The sequence below is a fragment of the Myotis daubentonii genome, chromosome 17 (genome assembly GCF_963259705.1).
Source record: "Myotis daubentonii chromosome 17, mMyoDau2.1, whole genome shotgun sequence".
Lineage (NCBI taxonomy): Eukaryota > Metazoa > Chordata > Mammalia > Chiroptera > Vespertilionidae > Myotis > Myotis daubentonii.
This window is the reverse complement of record NC_081856.1, coordinates 29,661,841-29,677,562: the sequence shown is the minus strand read 5'-3', so window position 1 is coordinate 29,677,562 and position 15,722 is coordinate 29,661,841. Positions and strand designations below refer to the sequence as shown.

The following is a 15,722-nucleotide window of genomic DNA, read 5'->3' as shown; positions in this document are numbered from 1 at the left end:
ATTCCTGGTTTAACGAGTCCTGGTCAGTGGAGCAGGACTGGTTTCACTCAGCCCAGCTGTTATGAGCCATAAAGAATCCGCAAAGAAAAAACTCATCAGGGCCATTTTCTTCAGCTGGGTGTTGAAATGGGCAGTACGGGTGCCCAGTGGCTGGGAATGAGGCCTATGCCGGGGTGAGCAAAAGTAGGTTTACAGTTGTGAGTGAGTGAAACCCAGAGTGTATCCTTGTATTGTTATGTATTAATTTTGTATTATTTTCCATATGAACAACTGTAAATCTATTTTGCCTCCCTATGTATATAAGCTTGTTAGACTCCATCCAGTTCAAAATACTTTTAAAGAAATGATTTGACTCCCCAGGAACCCATTTCCATATAAGAAAGTCATTTAGCAGGGGGTAAATTAATTTATTTCTCATGTGTCTAGCTAATTTCTAGCTTGAATTTATTTTTATGTAATCTCCTGGATTTTTTGTTTTCTTTAAGAAATGTACTAAAAATAACTTCTAAAAAGGTAAGCAATAGGAAGACATTTCCAAAGGCGGTAACACTAAAAATTATACATTTCACCTCCCATCACTATTTCTTCTCCACCCTTTGTTGTTTTTGGAAAAGCAAGATATCAAGGGATCTGTCAGAAAAACAAGAGGGTGTGATTGAAATTAGCCATATAACTGGACACCAAGTAGGGCTGGCTTGTACAACATATAATGGGAATTACCTTGTCTTCTACCAACACCCTGGGGCCCCAGAGAACGGACATAGGAAGAAAATTCAGAAAAGAGCCACAGGATTATTAAGGAGCTGCAAGGCTGATTTACGGGGCACATTGCGAGAGCTACGAACATGTGGCTTGGCTGAACGATGACTGAAGAAGCCACGCATGAGTTTACAGAGAATGCACTCACAGAGGAGAGGAGAGGGATGGAGTTGTCCTGGAGGTGATAATATCGCAGTCGCTGCTTTTTACTTATTTTGTTTCTAATACGGGGCTCTGTGCTTTATATTCCTCTTGCCTGCTACAGAAGTGCCAACATATTTTTTTAACCTTTTATATAATGGAAAAGATAAAAACAGCAAATGGAAAGCTTCATAAAATGTTACCTTTCGAAAAGGTAAGAATTTCTCTCAACGTGTTGACTGAGAAGTCATAAGAATATAAGCCAATGAACAAACTCTCTGTGACAGAGAGGGAGAAATGAGTGCCACACCTGGGGTGAAGGAAAGGGAGGAAAGGGAAAAGATGAACCAACCAAGGTACTTGCACCTCATAACCCAGTTGGTAGCCAAGGCCAGCAATTCATGAAGTCTCTAATAGGGTGTCCCCTGACCCCCCAGAGACCTCAAGTGACCCCTGGTCTATTTCAAACAGGAGATCACCAGCCCGCATGCTATCCTTCAGACTCTCAGTACCAGGGAAGACAGAGAAGGTGCATGTCAGAGGCAGATGGCTAATGGCTGAGAGGCCCAGTTCAGCCTCTACTGATACTGGGGAACCGACAGCCTCCAGTTTTTCCTTTCCTCGCCGTATGCAGAGCAGTGGCCAAACTTAAAGTGAGGTTTGAAGTATCTCAATAGGTCCAAGAACAACTGACCATTTGTCCAACCCTGCAGTCAATGCTGAGGGTGTTATGGAGAATATGACAGGCTCCCTGTCCTCCAGGGAAAGAAGACAGATACAGAGACAGACACAGCCTCGTTATTCAATGAGTCAAGAGATGTAGGAGAAAAGCAAGGGGGTGACAAATGTCCAGAGAAGATAAAATCTATCCTGGAGGCCACAAACATGACCTGACAGACCATCTTCAGGTGGCCTCACTAATTTCCAGTTGTTTTATCAAGGAAATCTTTACCCAGGAGCATTTCTAGCTGACAAAAGACTGTTCCAGTACTGGTTTTTTGCAAGTTTGTTTTCTTCTTAAAGAATAATTCCTTCTTTCCTGGGGAGCTATCCTTCCTCCCCACTCCTCACCTGTCTTGCCTCCTTCAATTGGCCCAGGATGTGCTCATCCAACTCCTTTCCTGGAACTTTCCAAATTAAGCCTTAGGGAGAAGGATATACTTCCTGTGGTGATAAGGTCATAGGGTAAGAGGGCGGGGAGAATTGAAGGACTTATCCAAGAAGAGAGACCAAAGTCAACACACAGAGAAGCACGGAAGACACATAGAAAGGTGAAGTCCTGATAGCTCTGAGGCCCAGACCCTAGTGCCTCTGGGGCCTAGCAGCACCATTCCTATTCGTTACTATGTGAAATGCTACAGCATCTTTCCAATCAAGTCTTCTTGCTGAAAATAGTTTGGTTTCTATAACTTGCAATCAAGAGGACCGAGTAGCAACTCACATTAGCGTGACTTCTTGAAATTTTCATCCTTACCTTGAACTTACATTTCTCCTCTCAGCCTCCCCCTTTCTTTTTTTTCTAAAAAAATGTATTTTTATTTTTTTAATATATATATTTTTTATTTTAGAAAGGAAGGGAGAGAGAGAGAGATAGAAACATCAATGATGAGAGAGAATCATTGATGGGCTGCACCCTGCACACACCCCACACTGTGGATTAAGCCTGCAACCAGGGCATGTGCCCAGACTGGGAATTGAACCATGACCTCATGGTTCATAGGTCAAAGCTAGACCACTGAGCCACACTGGCCAGGCTCAGCTCCCCCTTTCCAAGAAGAGTCAGACCAACTTCAATGTCGCCAGGTTCTCCTTGTTCTGTCTAGTCATACTTTGAAAATTGGGCCCACATTCTTGCCTCCCCATCTGCTGCACCTCTAGTTGCTCCATATGTAGGTTTCCCAAAACCAGCTTAAATTTCAAAGTAAATTAAAAAGCTGCCTACCAAAGGACCTCACCAGAGAATCCAACTGATTGGGTCAAGGGTGGGACCTAGGAATCTACAGTTTTAAAAACAACAACACCTGGTGGATTCTGTTGGGCAGTCAGGTGGACGCATCACTAGACCAGAGGCCCCATGACAACCCATCAACTTGAGGAGCACATCAGTAACCTAGACATGGCGCAAATTAACTGTTTGGGCTCTCCACAAGCTTTGAGTACTACTCAGAAAGCAGAATGTGTGGCGGCTTGGAAGTATGTCATGGAAGTTCCAAGCTGCTCACAGAACTCTCCTGAAGGGGCTTGAAATGACTTCATCGCCAAGGTGGCAGGAGTTTCAGGGGCAGCCTGGCCCCTTACACAAGCTGCCATTGATTGAATTTCATACTGGAGACCGATGAAGTCCAGGGAATTTTTTTTTTTCAAGGTCTAGCATTACATCACCAGTCTGTGTAACTTTTCTTATAAAGTGTCTTTTCAATGCGGGTATCCTCAAAAGAGTTGGGCATAACTAACCTAGTGGCAACAGCAAAGTTGAAATACAGGGGAGCAAATTTAAAATAAAAAAAATCCAACAAGTAATGTCATCTTTGGAGCAGTTAAAGTTCTCTCCTTGCCTGGCCAGCAGGGCTCAGTGGCTGAGCATTGATCTATGAACTAGGAGGACATGGTAGATTCCAGTCAGGGCACATGCCTGGGTTTCGGGCTGGATTCCCAGGAGCGGGTGTGCAGGAGGCAGCCAATCAATGATTCTTTCTCTTCATTGATATTCATTCTCTCTCTCTCTCTCTCTCTCTCTCTCTCTCTCTCTCTCTCTCTCTCCCTCCTTCCCTCCCTCCCTCTCCCTTCCTCTCTGAAATCAATAAAAGTGTATTTTATTTATTTATTTATTTATTTAAAAAATATTTTTATTGATTTCAGAGAGGAAGGGAGAGGGAGAGAGAGAGAGAAACATCAATGATGAGAGTGAATCAGTGATTAGCTGCCTCCTGCATGCCCCCCTTCCCCCCCCCCACCCTCTGGGGATCCAGCCCGCAACCCGGGCACGTGCCCTTGACCAGACTTGAACCCAGGACCCTTCAGTCCGCAGGCTGACACTCCATCCACTGAGCCAAACCAGCTAGGGCAAAGTATATATTTTTTTAAAAGTGCTGTCCTCATGAGAGATGACCAGTGTTCAGAGCAGCCACATTCTGAAAGTGGATGCCAGGTGGAAGAGAGATTTGGTTCCCTAAATAAAGCAAACATCTTCCACATTCCTTCCTTGATTGTTGGGGTTGACAGTGGCTGAGCTGAACCTGCCTATACACTCTCAAAGCCTCTTGCATTTTGAGATGGGCTGTTGGGCATCAGCCGTGATCCAACAGGTGTTTCAAGGTTTTTATCGACCAGGCAGAACGCTCATATTTATCTCAAGCTCTTATGTTTTATTTTATTATGCCTTGCTTCTATTCCTATAAAAACTGCAGAATTGAAGGTTTGGGAATCAGTGGGGCTTGGAATGAGTAGTCAAATGAACTTTGCCATTTGGCCAATAGCATCCCCTATCCAATCATTGCTGACTTACTTTATTTTCTTTTTCTGGGGTTTCCTCCTTTTTGTCTTTCTTCTCTTTCTCTTTTCTTCCCTTTCTCCCTCCCCCTCTCCCACAACACACTCAGAGAGTGCCCTAAACGGTGACAGGCTTGCTCATGCTTCCCTTATGACTAAATCCCTGGGCCTCTGGCCAAGCCCCCACAGATGGCCCCAAACTTCAGGCACCCCTTTAGGAGAGCCCCACGTTTGCAGCCCAGCCTGGGCCGCCAGGGCAGAGATGTGGGCTGGGGAGTGGCGGTGTCTTAGTCCTGGGGGAAGGCAAAGCAGCTTCCAGGAGGAAACAGGCGTTTCCTTCCCACGCGCTCGCTCAGCGAGCCCTGCCTGGGTCCCGGCCTGGGGACTCCACCCAAGCCCCTCCCTGCGCTCTGGGACAGGCCGGTAGCCACACACAGGCACTTGCAGGCCCTGGTGCCGCGCCCTAAGGAGAGCAGCACCCAAGGCCAATTGCCATGGCAACCCGGGGGTTCATTCCATTCCCCACCCAGCCGATCCCCCCTCCTCCCTGCGCTGCAGCCAACCGGCTTGTGCGCGTCCGGGGAGCGCACTATAAAACCTGCGCTGGTGGCGCTGGGGAAGGAAGGCGATCTCGGGACCTGGAGGGAAGTGAGCAGAGCCAATCCACAGCGTGGAAAGCCTCGTTTTGCAAACGCGGGAGGGAAAAGCCTGAGCATGCAGAGTGTGCAAAGCATGAGCCTCAGTCTGCCCACGCAGTGCCTCTGCCTGGCTTTCCTGCTCCTCCATCTCTTGGGACAGGTGAGTGGCGCGCCCTTTAGGTGTCCCCGGTTACTTTGCCTTCCTGGGCGGCCCCTGCTGGGTCACTCGGCCTTACTGATCCTGCGGAGTGGTTTCTCCTTTTCTCGCCGCCCCCAGGTGGCTACGACTCAACGCTGCCCAAACCCGTGCCCGGCCCGGTGCCCCCAGACGCCGCCGACCTGCGCCCCCGGGGTGAGAGCAGTGCTGGACGACTGCTCATGCTGTCTGGTGTGTGCCCGCCAGCGCGGTGACAGCTGCTCGGAGCTGGAGCCATGCGAGGAGAGCCGCGGCCTCTTCTGTGACCGCAGAGCGGACCCCAGCGCCCAGACCGGAATCTGCATGGGTAACCCTGCCCCCTCCGCCTCGGATCTCTTTCTGAGGCTAGCTGGGGCTGCCCCCTCTTTCCTATCCCTCCCCCTTCCCAGAAAGTGATGCTCAAATGATCACAGTAATGAGGATGCTGTGGGTGATGTTTATGGAGCACTTACTGTGCACCAGGCATGGGCTGGGGGGCGACTGGGGTTGGGGGAGCTCCCGAAGCCAGAGGTGAGAAGCACTCAGTCACTTTCCTCCCTAGAGAAGAATCGAAATGCATGGGGAGCAGAGCAGAGTTAGGGGCCAGTGAAGTCGTTTTCTTTGGATATGTCCAAGGGGACGCTTGGGGGTGATGGACGCTAGGGCTCACTCACTGGCTCCCAGCTCCCCCACTGCAGTCCAGCAGGTTCGTTTTCAAACCTGTAATTGTCCTATTTGAGCCAAAGCCCACCCCCACCCCCCAAGTCACCTGGGGCGACTATGTAACCCCTCTCCTGGGCTGTGAATGACAAAAGGCAGGTGGCCAGCAGTGCAGGCTGGTGAAACTTAATTAATTGGGCATCAGTTTTCCACGTGGTGCACCAAGTAGTTGGATGCTGGTCCCGCCTCTCTGGATTAGAGGCTTGGAATAGCCCCCAAGCTCATAATGACTTTTTTGTGCTGGAATGCCAAGGAATTCTAACTCTCTGCCCAATGTGACCAGTTAACCTATTTGGAGAACATGAGTGCTTTTTTCTTTCTTTCTTTCTTTCTTTCTTTCTTTCTTTCTTTCTTTCTTTCTTTCTTTCTTTCTTTCTTTCTTTCTTTCTACCTTCCGTCCTTCCTTCCTTCCTTCTCTTTTTAATTCTAAGCTGCTGGATGAGGAGAATCTGAGGAGTTTTTTGCAAAGTAACTTTAGCATTGGGAACATGGCTACGGGACCTTGGGAGGGTCATTTCTCAGCTCTACACCTCTTTCCTCATGCAAAAATGGGTGGCAGGCCTGGATGGCCTTGAAGCCTCTTTCTTGCTCAGGGAAGAGGATATCTCTTCTATGGAGATGGATTAAAAAAAAAAAAAAAAACAGGCTCTCAACCAGACAATGAACAACTTGGGCTTTGAACACGTGCCACAAATCTTATATGGCATCCTCAAGACATTGTGACTTTGTTTTTCTCTCTCCCCTTCCTGCTCTGCCCTGCTTCCCCGCTATTCTAGCGATCGAGGGAGATAACTGTGTGTTCGATGGGGTCATTTACCAAAGTGGAGAAACCTTTCAGCCCAGCTGCAAATACCAGTGCACCTGCCAAGATGGGCAGATTGGCTGCGTGCCTCGCTGTGACGAGGACCTGCTACTACCCCAACCTGACTGCCCGGTTCCAAGAAAAGTTGAAGTGCCCGGGGAGTGCTGTGAAAAGTGGATCTGTGACACAAACGACACGGAGGCGTTAGGGGACCTGCACGCCCTTCCAGGTGAGAAACTCCCTGAAGGTGATCACAGCACAGGCTACAGGTGGGCAGAAGCATGAGTGTCCTTGAGGATTCGCAATGAGAAACTGGCCTCCATTTCTGGCCATTCGGCTGTGGATTCCAGATTGCCCACTGAGACCAACACACCAGGGCTTGGAGTCCTAGCCGAGTGAGTGAAGTATGCAGTTTCTCCTAAAGAGAACCTGCTCAGTTCAGTGGTTCTTTCCAGCAGTGGGACTGATTTGGTCTTATTGCATGACTACTCTGTATATTTTAGTCCATCTACTTGACCTTTAGTCACATTACAATGATACAAGTAAAAAAAAAAATCACTCCCTTTTGTGGATTCTGCACACTAGCTGTGCATTCTCAAAACCAGCCTCCCTAAAGAATGCTACTCATCACTGGACAGGTGTCACAGAGAAATGCCACCTTTCCAGATGCTACAGGAAAGGTCAAGTGACACTTCAGGATCTTGGTTTTGCTTTGTTTTTTGTTTCACCTTATAAAGGAAATAGTTTCGGGTAGGGAGAGAAACTCAAAAGCCAGTAAAGAATATTTTAGAAGCCATTCATCAGCCAGATTACATCTACGGGTGGTATGCAGACATTATTAGCCATGCCTTGCAGATAGGAACACTGCCATGTCGAAGAGAAGACGTGCCCCAAGTCATGATGTGAAGTGTTGAGACAGAACTTTTCATAATCAAAGTCCAAATGTCTATATCCCATAACCCAAATCACCAGGTCCACCTCTCTAAGGCAAAATATTGCTTTCATCACAATTTTGAGTTGGTTGGTTCTACTTACTCATCCAAGTAAAATTTTAGCATGATCCTTTTTCTGTAAGAAATCACATATTGAAACACTGTAATTTATGGAATCGTCATTGATGCTAAACTGTTCTATATTCTTAAAATTCCTAAGCTTCTTTGTGTTTTGTTTTTTTATCCTCACCTAAGGATATATTTTTTATTGATTTTAGAGAGAGAAGAAGGGAGAGAGAGGGGTGAGAGCGAAACATGGATCGGTTGCCTGCTGTACACACCCTGACCAGGGATCACACCCACAACCCGGGTATGTGCCCTCACCGGAATCAAACCTGCAAACTTTTGGTGTACCGGAAGATGCTCCATCCAACGGAGCCATCTGGCCAGGACCCTGAGCCTTAAGGACAGGTTAAACAGTCATTCCACAAAGATTTCCTAAATGCCTACAATGTGCCAGGCATTGTGCAGCCTGTTAAGGGTTTATAAATAGAGTAATCAATCCATTCTGTCCCTGAAAACACCTGAGTTTTAGGAGGCACAGAATTGGCTGAGACCTTCTATGTGATGATCATGGACAGAACCACTTTGTGATCCTCACGTTTTAATCTGCCTGGTTGTCTTTTTTGTCTTTTTTTTTTCTTTTTTGTATTTCTCATAGCCTACAGGACAGAAACCACTCTAGGAGTTGCAGTCTCTGACTCAAGTATCAACTGCATTGAACAGACCACAGAGTGGAGCGCATGTTCCAAGAGCTGTGGCATGGGCTTCTCCACCCAGGTCACCAACAGGAATCCACAGTGCGAGATGGTGAAGCGGACTCGGCTCTGTATGGTGCGACCCTGTGAACAGGAGCACAGGCAACCAACAGATAAGGTAGGTGGCGGCCTGGCCTCATTGGAGTCCAGGCTTTAGAAAAATGACTGCGACACTAGTTGACTAGAGGTCAGCTCTAGCTGGGAGTTAACCCCAGGGAAAAGGCAGAGAGGTTCCTGAAGTGAGTGAGTTTACCTTCTTTTATTTTTTCTCTTTAATGTATTGAAATATCCCAGGCAGCTCACAGCAGGCTCACAGGTAAAGGAGGGGCCGGACAATTATCATAATGTCCCCAATTGAGAAGGGTATGGCAAAGCTCATTCCATTCCTGGAAAAGACTGGCTCCTCAATTGCCAAGGGAAGCTGATTTTAGAGAGGGCATTTCACCCCTTGAATTCAATCAACAGAGTAGGAATTATAGCTGCCTTATTCACCACTCCATTCCCAGCATTCTGCCTGGTCCATCGTGTGTGCTTGATAAAACACTGTTGATGAAGAAATGAATGGCTGTCTGGGAATTATTTTCAGTATTTTAAAAAGCTTAGTGGAACTAGTACATTTGCCAGCATAAGGCTGTATATGCCAAATAAAATAGAACATTTCTTTCCTTTTTTGCTGGTATTATATCAACTCAGTGTGTTAACGCTGAGTACAAGGCATGCAGATCAGAAGCTTGGATTGCTTCCGGATGACCTCACAGTCCTTGTTACCAGAACCCTAGATAAATGCAATACCCCCAAATTAAACTATTATATGGACCCTTGGACAAACCTAAGGCCAAAATAAAATAGTCCCTAGCAATGAAAGATTTACATATCTCTGGAGCCAGCTAGCCTGGCTTTAAATCCTGGCTTCTCACACCAACTAGCTGTGGGCTCTTAGGCAATTTTCTTAACTTCTAAGCCTCCATTCCTTCCCCGATATAATAGGGTCATTGACAGTACTTACTTCAAAGGTATCATGAGGATTAAATAGAATGAATTAGCAAAGCTCTGGACATAGATTACTCTGTTAACATTAGGCATCATTATTTAAAATTTCTATTTATTGCTAAAATAAGAGTCTCTAGTAGTTGCATTCATTATATGGCTGCTGAGCTATATGACTTTTTAAGGTTCATCCTAACTTTGTTTCTTTCATCAATTTAGAAATAACACCTAGAGATCCCTTATCCCTAAAATTATATGCACTTTCCTACACATAAGGGAATTCTAACATACATGTAACATGGTCATGCAGGTTCACCCACAAAGCAGTCTTTTTCTATCTCTGTTTCTCTTACTCTCTCTCTCTCTCTCTCTCTCTCTCTCTCTCTCTCTCTCTCACACACACACACACACACACACACACACATATACACACACATATACATACACAAAGGGGTATTGCTGCCCTTGTATTTTTTGTGGTTGTTGGCAAGAATATATGCCAAATATTAAATATAAAAAAGAAAGAAACAAGAAGACCTTAAGTATTTTCAGACACACTAACTTCTTTATTAATAATATTTTCCATATCATGCTTTTTACTGTTTCTTTAACCAAAATTTATGTTTTCTTGCACCCAGTTTAATATTGGGAGATTATATTTAAAATATTTTATGGTAAATATATTTTTAAAGATTCTAGGAATGTACCTAGAATTTAGGAAAATACTAGCATCATAATTGTTACTTCCATATCGAGAGATTCTTAAGTGGGAGATAGTGCTTCTCAAAGTGTGGCCCGCAGATCATCAGCAGCATCTAAGAACTCATTAGAATGCAAATTATTGGGGTCCCCATCAGACCTACTGAGTCAGAAACTCTGGGTGTAAGACCCAACAATCTGTGGTTTTGCAAAACCTCCAGATGACTTTAATGCACACAGAAGTTTGAGAGCCACTAATTTCATAAAATTCCAAGTCTCATCACCCCACAATCTGTGGGCTGTGCCCAGGAAGGTCAAGAGCAGTAGAGAATTGTGGCAAATTAGTAAGTGAAGAAATCTGAGTAGGAAATAAACATATTATCAATTCCTTGCTGAAGTATCAATATCAGGATTCTTCATCAACCATTACTAATGGGATATTCAATTAATTCTCCACTTATTTCGCCTTCATGGAAAATAGCCATATGGTAGAAGTGGGCATTGCATCAGACAAGTTCAATTACTGGATGTTTTCTGATCACTTTAGCTCCTTGAGATTTTATTTATTTATCTCTAAAACTTTACATTAACAACTATTCCTTGTATGAATAAATGTTGTTGATAAGGTTAATGTGAGTTAACGTTTGCAAAATGTTTGAAACATTAGTGGACTTGCAATAATGCCAAATTTATTGTCTTTTGCTTTATAACACCTAAGAATGCATTTAGCTATAAGCAACACCAAACCCTGTTATAGTGGCTTAATAATATCAGTTTCTTTATCATACATATGCTTTTACTCTTAGTTTACCACCAAGATCAAAAGACAACTGTGCAAAATGGGGCACAGTTTCCACATTCTAGGTAGGAAGGAAAATGAATGCAGGAAGCAATAAAGAACGGTTTCTGTCTGAAGGGCAAACAATTTCCCAGAATCCCGTGGCTTGTGTGTCATTGGCCAGAACTTTGTCACAAGGCCGTCCTAAGCTCCCAGATATTCTGGGAAAGCACTTTTAGCTGACCACGTTGCCCACACAAAATTAATGTCCTGTTAGCAAAAAATAAAGAGCAATGGATATTGGGCAGGCAACCAGCAAGTTAATCCATACCCCTAAAATGGTCCTGGGAGGAAGAGTCACCATCTCTGCATCACTCCCTTGCTTCTTTCTCAGAAAGGAAAAAAGTGTCTGCGCACCACGAAGTCCCTCAAAGCCATCCACCTGCAGTTCAAGAACTGCACAAGCCTGCATACCTACAAGCCCAGGTACTGTGGAGTCTGCAGCGATGGCCGGTGCTGCACCCCTCACAACACCAAAACCATCCAGGTGGAGTTCCAGTGCTCCCCGGGGCACATCATCAAGAAGCCAATGATGGTCATTGGGACCTGCACCTGTCACAACAACTGTCCTCACAACAACGAGGCTTTCCTCCAAGAGTTAAAGCCGAGCACCAGCAGAGGGACAATGTAACCGGGGCCCTGGAGAAGCCCACCTACGGAGGCGAACCATAGCTGTTGCGTGACCCATCTTCAAAAGAATATAAGCAGAATCGCGAGAATTATGATTTTGCCCCTGAGTCCTATGTATTTTCTGTGGTCATATGAGGTCAGTTCTAGCTGTCTTTTTATTTTTTTTTTTAATGGAAAATATGATTAACTGTAAACTTGGAATCAAGGAAAACTCAGGATAGTGCTTAGAGATGACTTACTGTTCTGTGGTGTTTACTGCGAATGAAAACGTCTATAAATTTAAGAAATCAGATATAGGTTTGACTGTGTAGACTGCATCACATCACACTCATCTTCTTTTGTTATATATTAGTGCAAGTTCAAGAAAATGTCCCTGTCAGGAATGACCCAGGCAAGTCCAGCATCAGACTGACCATGTCATCATACAATTATTTCACCATATATTGAGGTTTGACTTGAGGGGTCTCCGCTGAGCTCTTTTTGTGTAGCTCAGCTCTGAACTTCCAAGTCAAGATCCGGGAAACATAGAGCTCTTCAACTTGAAATCCAGAGTCTATTAGTTTTGTGTTTAGTTGTAAACTAGGAAACGAGCTGTATCTACAGTAATACAATGTTACAGTTAGTTAAATGGACTGGTATCATAAACTTGCTCCATGTCAGACAAATTGACTCCTTTCCAATAGAAAGAAGCTGAACAGAAAACTCCCCCTAATACAGAGATGACAATGACTGGACCTCACCAGCCCCCCTACATTTGTATATGCTGCAGGCTTCTGGGGCCCATAGTGTTTTCATTCAGAAGAAGCAGAGCCTGTCAGCGGAGATCCTCTCATCTCATTGATGAGCAAACTGAGGGCCAAAACACCTGATTACAACCTTGGATGACATTCAGATGTGCTTGTAGTGAAATTTTAAAACAGAAGAACAAAGCTGACATAAGTGGTATGGCACAGGAACACACATTTTATGGGAGTTTAGAATTTATTGTAGACCTGCCCATACCTTATCCTTGGGCCCTACTTATGCAAACTCACAAACAAGATATGGGTGCATACATACTTGCATCTAAGTTGTCAGGCTACAAGATAGGCTGCAAACTTAAATGCATACATTCGCCTAATCTCACCGGATGTGTTCAACTTTTCTCCTTAAAAAGTATTTATATAAATATAAATTATACATTTTTAAAATATTCTTTTTACTTTCTCTACTTGTCAAATAGCACTAAATAAACATGATCTTATCAATGTGTGACTTTGCTATTACTTTGTGCTTCTAAGTTGTTTATTAGAAATATAAACTAAATTAAAATGTACAAATTAAATCAGATACCAAGCGCCGAAAGCAATGTGGATATATTTAGATGAAGTTACGACTTCTCACCATGAGGGAAATGAAAGATAGCTCTTCCTGATTTAGGTGTTCTCTACTGCCCAGGCCTCAAATATTCTCCACAATGTTTACCCAAACCAACAACTCAGGTACTGATATTTTCTTCTAGACCAGTGGTTCTCAACCTTGGCTGCACATTAGAATCACCTGGGAATCTTTTTAAAATCCTGATTTCTGGGCCTCATCCTCCGGAAATTCGGTTTCTTTGTTACTATCGTTGTGGCCCTACCCCATAATAAAGAAACCGAATTTCCGGAGGATGAGGCCCAGAAATCTGGATTTTAAAAAGATTCCCAGGTGATTCTAATGTGCAGCCAAGGTTGAGAACCACTGTTCTATCTAGACAATCTGCTAGACACTTCTATATATTAAAAATTGAACTTCTTGCCCTGATGAGTGTGGCTCAGTTGGTTAAGTGTCATCCCATATATCAAGAGGTCACCAATTCAATTCCCTATCAGAATGCCTGGGCTGTGGGCTCGATCCCCAGTAGGGGGTGTGCAGGAGGCATCCAATCCATGTTAACTTGTCATATCAGTGTTTCTCTCTTTTCTCCCTCTCCCTCTCTCACTAAAATCAATAATATTTTTTTAATTTTTTTAAAATTTGAACTTCTTGTTGGACCAATCAAAACTCACCTTTCTGGCTTCTTTCATTCAGTTAAATGCTCCTGATTATGAAGCTTAGATCACCAGCATTATCTTGATCAGCCTCCTCTTGCTGTGTGGCCAAAAAAGCATATCTCCAGGGGTGATGCAGACCAGCAAGGCGAACAGGGCTGTGTGAGAGTCAGAGGTGGTATAAGCTTTATGTTTTACAGTTTATAGCTGATGCTGTGGGTGTCTACTTATTCTTCCATAATTTTAAAAAAGTTTTCCTCTTCCCAACTTCATTCCCCTATCTCAGCTTCCTTCCCACACATCTCTTTAGCTTGTTTCTTTTCCTTTAAGATAGTTTGGAAAGCCAATTGGAATTCACAGGAAGTTATCAAGGGGAGCTAACACATATGGCATCCTTTGTGCTGAGAACTTGACCTTCATTATATTGTTTATTTTGCACAACAGTCTTATGAAGTAGGTTCTCCTCCCCACATTACAGTTGAGCAAGCTTTGTAAAGTTTAAATATAAATGGTTAAAAGAAACTGGTGGATCTAGGACCCAGATCAATTTACTTTGGCTTAATTAAGCTACCACATGGATCCAGACAAATATTATCTATCTGCAAGGCTGTTCAATATTGTCCATAATGGCAAAATGGAAACTTTCCCAGGTGCAGCAATATAGATTGACTACATAAATTCTAATACATCTATTATGATGAAGAACAAAGCAACCTTTAAAATAAAAATGTCAGAAAATATTTACCCTCAAAAAGGTAAGAATTATGAAAAGAGTGATTTGGTTTTGTTCAAAAGTATCTATAAGCACGAATGCAATGAAATATTATTTGTGATTATGTCAAGTTGACCTTATTTCTTATTTGTGTGATTTTTATTTTTTAATAACTTTGAAACTAAGAATATACTACCTTTATAATCAGGGGAGAAGTAAGGCTGACTTCACATATCCCTTTAAGCACAGTTCTCCTCACACTTCTACTCATGCTGAATGGACTGCTCCTTCCAGCATCCAAAACATTTATTAATTCATTCATTTTGTTCATTCAAAACATGCTTACTGACAGCTCTTGTGTGCATAGCATTGTTTTAGGTCCTGAGAATATAGCCATAAAAAAAACAAACCACAATAAAATCAATGTCACCATTTCTCCCTTGAATTTACACTGTTGGCAAAGACAGGCAAAAAGCAGTAAACAAAAAAAATCAAGATAAATATCAAATAACACTAAATAAACTCTAGGAAGATCATTAAAACAGGGGCGATCTAATAGAGAATGTCTGGGTAACTAATTTAGCTCAAGGTGGTCAAGGAGGTTCTTTCTGAAGAGGCAATATTTCATATTGGATCTGAAAGACCACCATAAGGAGAAAGAATCTTCCAGGAAGAGGTAACAGTTAATGGAAAAAAGTGTCAACTATAAGTTTGTAGCGTCATTAAAGATCTGTGTGCTGGAGCCTTATATGAGGGATGGTGAGAAAGGGCTCAAACACATAGGTCTTGCGTTTATATTGTACTTCTCACACTATTTTAGAATTGATTCCTTTTTTTAGGATTTTTAATTGATTTTTAGACAGGATGGGAGAGGGAGAAAGAGAGAGAAACATAAATGTGAGAGTGAAACATCCATCTGCTGCCTCCTGCACGCCCCCCACTGGTGATTGAACCAGCAACCTCTGACTGGCCAGAACTACAACTGATGCTTTAAATCAGGGGTGGGCAAACTTTTTGACTCGAGGGCCACAATGGGTTCTTAAACTGGACCGGAGGGCCGGAACAAAAGCATGGATGGAGTGTTTGTGTGAACTAATATAAATTCAAAGTAAACATCATTACATAAAAGGGTACGGTCTTTTTTTTTTTTTAGTTTTATTCATTTCAAACGGGCAGGATCCGGCCCGCGGGCCGTAGTTTGCCCACGGCTGCTTTAAATCCAAGTGCACTAAGTAACTTGAGACCAGCATTCTGACCTTCTTTGTATCTGTCGCAGTACCTGACACACAGTAGGACCCTGCTGTATACCTGTTGAATGGATGAATACATAAATAAAGGGAAGAATGAATGGATTGTGCATTGACAAAACA

The 15,722-nt window shown here is 43.6% G+C and overlaps 1 protein-coding gene across 1 annotated transcript; it reads left to right on the top strand.

The window, feature by feature from the left end:
* Positions 1–5,009: 5,009 nt before the first annotated feature.
* CCN3 (cellular communication network factor 3) lies at positions 5,010–12,875 on the top strand. The gene is made up of 5 exons (XM_059671846.1): positions 5,010–5,187; positions 5,305–5,530; positions 6,699–6,953; positions 8,378–8,592; positions 11,333–12,875. The coding sequence occupies exons 1-5, from the start codon at positions 5,104–5,106 to the stop codon at positions 11,627–11,629; spliced, it is 1,077 nt and encodes a 358-aa protein (XP_059527829.1). The 5' UTR covers positions 5,010–5,103; the 3' UTR covers positions 11,630–12,875.
* The last annotated feature ends 2,847 nt before the right edge of the window (positions 12,876–15,722 follow it).

Excerpts from the sequence above, each read along its gene's own strand:
- CCN3 (XM_059671846.1), top strand. The coding sequence starts at position 5,104 with ATGCAGAGTGTGCAAAGCATGAGCCTCAGTCTGCCCACGCAGTGCCTC. Across the intron at positions 5,188-5,304 it reads TCCTCCATCTCTTGGGACAG|GTGGCTACGACTCAACGCTG; the intron begins GTGAGTGGCGCG and ends CGCCGCCCCCAG. Across the intron at positions 8,593-11,332 it reads ACAGGCAACCAACAGATAAG|AAAGGAAAAAAGTGTCTGCG; the intron begins GTAGGTGGCGGC and ends CTTCTTTCTCAG.